Source organism: Parasteatoda tepidariorum, chromosome 8 (assembly GCF_043381705.1).
Source record: "Parasteatoda tepidariorum isolate YZ-2023 chromosome 8, CAS_Ptep_4.0, whole genome shotgun sequence".
Lineage (NCBI taxonomy): Eukaryota > Metazoa > Arthropoda > Arachnida > Araneae > Theridiidae > Parasteatoda > Parasteatoda tepidariorum.
This window is the reverse complement of record NC_092211.1, coordinates 16,679,918-16,682,375: the sequence shown is the minus strand read 5'-3', so window position 1 is coordinate 16,682,375 and position 2,458 is coordinate 16,679,918. Positions and strand designations below refer to the sequence as shown.

Sequence of the window (2,458 nt, the reverse complement as noted above, 5' to 3'; positions counted from 1 at the left end):
CTTAAACGTTTTTAATTTCATTAATATGTACCTTTTAATGATTTTCCTTTTAATTTTTGTAATGTTAATTTTTTAATTAAAAAAATGATTGAAGAATTCTAGGTTTTTATATTTTTTTCTTTTAACAGGGCGCAATTCAAGTCTTAACTGAGCAGCCCCAGTTAAGCATTCTATTAATTTATTACGTATTTCTTTCTCTTGACATTTTTCACATTTTTTTCTTCATTTGCGCATTGTAATAGAGGGCGCTGTTTTCTTTAGGTTTTAGTTTTTTCTTTTCATTCGGCTTGCTTGAGAAATTGATGTCTGACCTGTGAATATGTGAGTTTTTATTTTTCTGATGATTTTGTTTGAGTTTCTTTTCTTAATTTGTTATTTATATTGCATTTTTTTCCTGGACATCTATGCAAAACCATAGGGGTACTGAGGGAGTTAATTTAAGCATTTGCTTCTCCCTCAATTAGATATGATTTTGGTTTTATGGCTACCGGGGCCGGTACCCCCTGAAGTCGTCGGCTTCGGTGGTCATATTTTCATTTACATTTCCTTCATTTTCTTTTTCTTTATTAGTCTGTTGCCAACATTGAAAGATGAAATATTATTGACTCTATTATACTCCTAGTATAGGTAAATGGTATGCAACATCATTCATTTTCAGTCATATAAAAATATGGTGGATGTTTTCACCAATCAAAAGTGACTTTATTTTGTGTGACTTTTTTTCTCCCTATTCGATGTTTCTTGCCTGTCTTGGTGGAGCAGGAAGTCAGTAATTCCTAGCAAATGTGTGTTTTGATGTAGACTTACATATAACATGCACGATTGACTTTCATGCGTTTTCTTTGCTTCCAGTTTTTGCACAAAATCAATTTATTTGAAAAGAACACTGTTTGCCTGCACTTGCTTACAAAGGAAAAATATTTAGAATAAAATTCCTCAAAATTTGAAAAAATAACTGTACTTGTCACCTGATATTTTTGTCGTAGTAAAATCATGAAACCATGCTCAGAAATTGTTCCTTTTCCAGGACTTGAAAGGTAACACAGACAAAGACACTCCTGTTATAAATGTTTTTCCTGACCTTGTAGAAGCGAGGTTTTTCAAAATAATTCCATTAGAATACCAAAACAAAATTGGGCTGAGACTAGAACTACTTGGCTGCTATCATCCATCCGGTAAGTTCATATTTAGTTCCATACAATAATTACTGTTACCAACAATTTAATTTATAATTTAAAAATTAAACTTACTCTACTCTATGCTAAGATCTGTAAAAAAACTTACAAGTACTGCCTGCATAAAAATATAGCATTGATACTTTTTCTCTTGGATAGATCAATTCACAATTAAAAGCTGTGTTGAAAAAAATATTTTCGCTTTAAATTTTAAATAACTTTAAAATTCGAGTAACATTTTTACTGCATTTTATTTATTTATTTTCTATTTTTTAGTAGTAAATTACTTAGAAACTTAGATGTTTACCTGACTCAAGCAGCAAAATTTCTTGAGCCTTTTCGAACAATTCTCGACCAATATTAATGAATCTTTTCTAAATCAGAGTTGAAGGGGTAGCCCAATAGTTTCCCTTTATATGACCCATATAAAATTGTCAGTGTCACCCGATATTTCATGTAATTTTTTTAGTCAATATAGGCACCGTTAGATTCAGCATATATTTTCAGTAAATATACTCCCCACATAGAATTGCCAGATACACCCAATATTTAATAGCCCGAATCAGACCCTTAATACAAGTCACAAATTAAGACAATATTAGGTTTTGTTTTTAAAGAAGATAACTAAGTTAATGAGCAAAATTTTTCGTTTCCAGACTTCTCATCATATATTTTTTGAATTAGTGTCAACAATTTAATACGAAATGATGCACTTTGCTGGTCACAAATGAATGCTTATAGGAGATAAAGACAAAATCTTCATCAAAATCAGAAGCATTTTTTAATATCAACATTGATCACGTGGCTTCACAATTATTCTACATATTTAAGTTCTAAGTTTAAAAGTATGAAAGCCAGTTTAACTGTCTGCTAAAACCAAAAGGTTGGGAAGAGAAGTAAAATGGTAGTCTTATAACCGTCCTTCAAGTTCAACAATCAAGCAGATTTCGATGCTGATTCCTGGCTCGATAGTTTGTTTAGGAAGAAAAAAAATTTCAATAAAATATAAAATTGTAACTCCTAATGTGAATATATTTTTAAAGTCCTTTGTAGAAAATATTCTAAAATGATATTTTAAAGGTAGTGATTACTATACATCCTAAACCAGTGATTCTCAATCACTGTGCCGCCAAATTCTTAAAATGTGCCGCCAAATATTAGAAATGATACAATAAAAATTAGAATCCTTTTTTTTTATTATGAGTAAAGTTTAAATTAAAGAAAAGTGCAAAGTGTATATATATATAGGAGGGAGAAGCAAATGCTTAAATTAACTCCCTCAG

The 2,458-nt window shown here is 30.3% G+C and overlaps 1 protein-coding gene across 1 annotated transcript in view; it reads left to right on the top strand.

Annotated features, from left to right (window-relative positions):
- The window catches only part of LOC107439698 (uncharacterized), a 296,584-nt gene that overhangs the window by 217,638 nt on the left and 76,488 nt on the right, over positions 1 to 2,458 (top strand). The window contains exon 77 of the mRNA XM_071184208.1: positions 1,028 to 1,175. Within this exon, the coding sequence (XP_071040309.1) occupies positions 1,028 to 1,175 (148 nt within the window). The remainder of the gene's footprint in view (positions 1 to 1,027; positions 1,176 to 2,458) is intronic.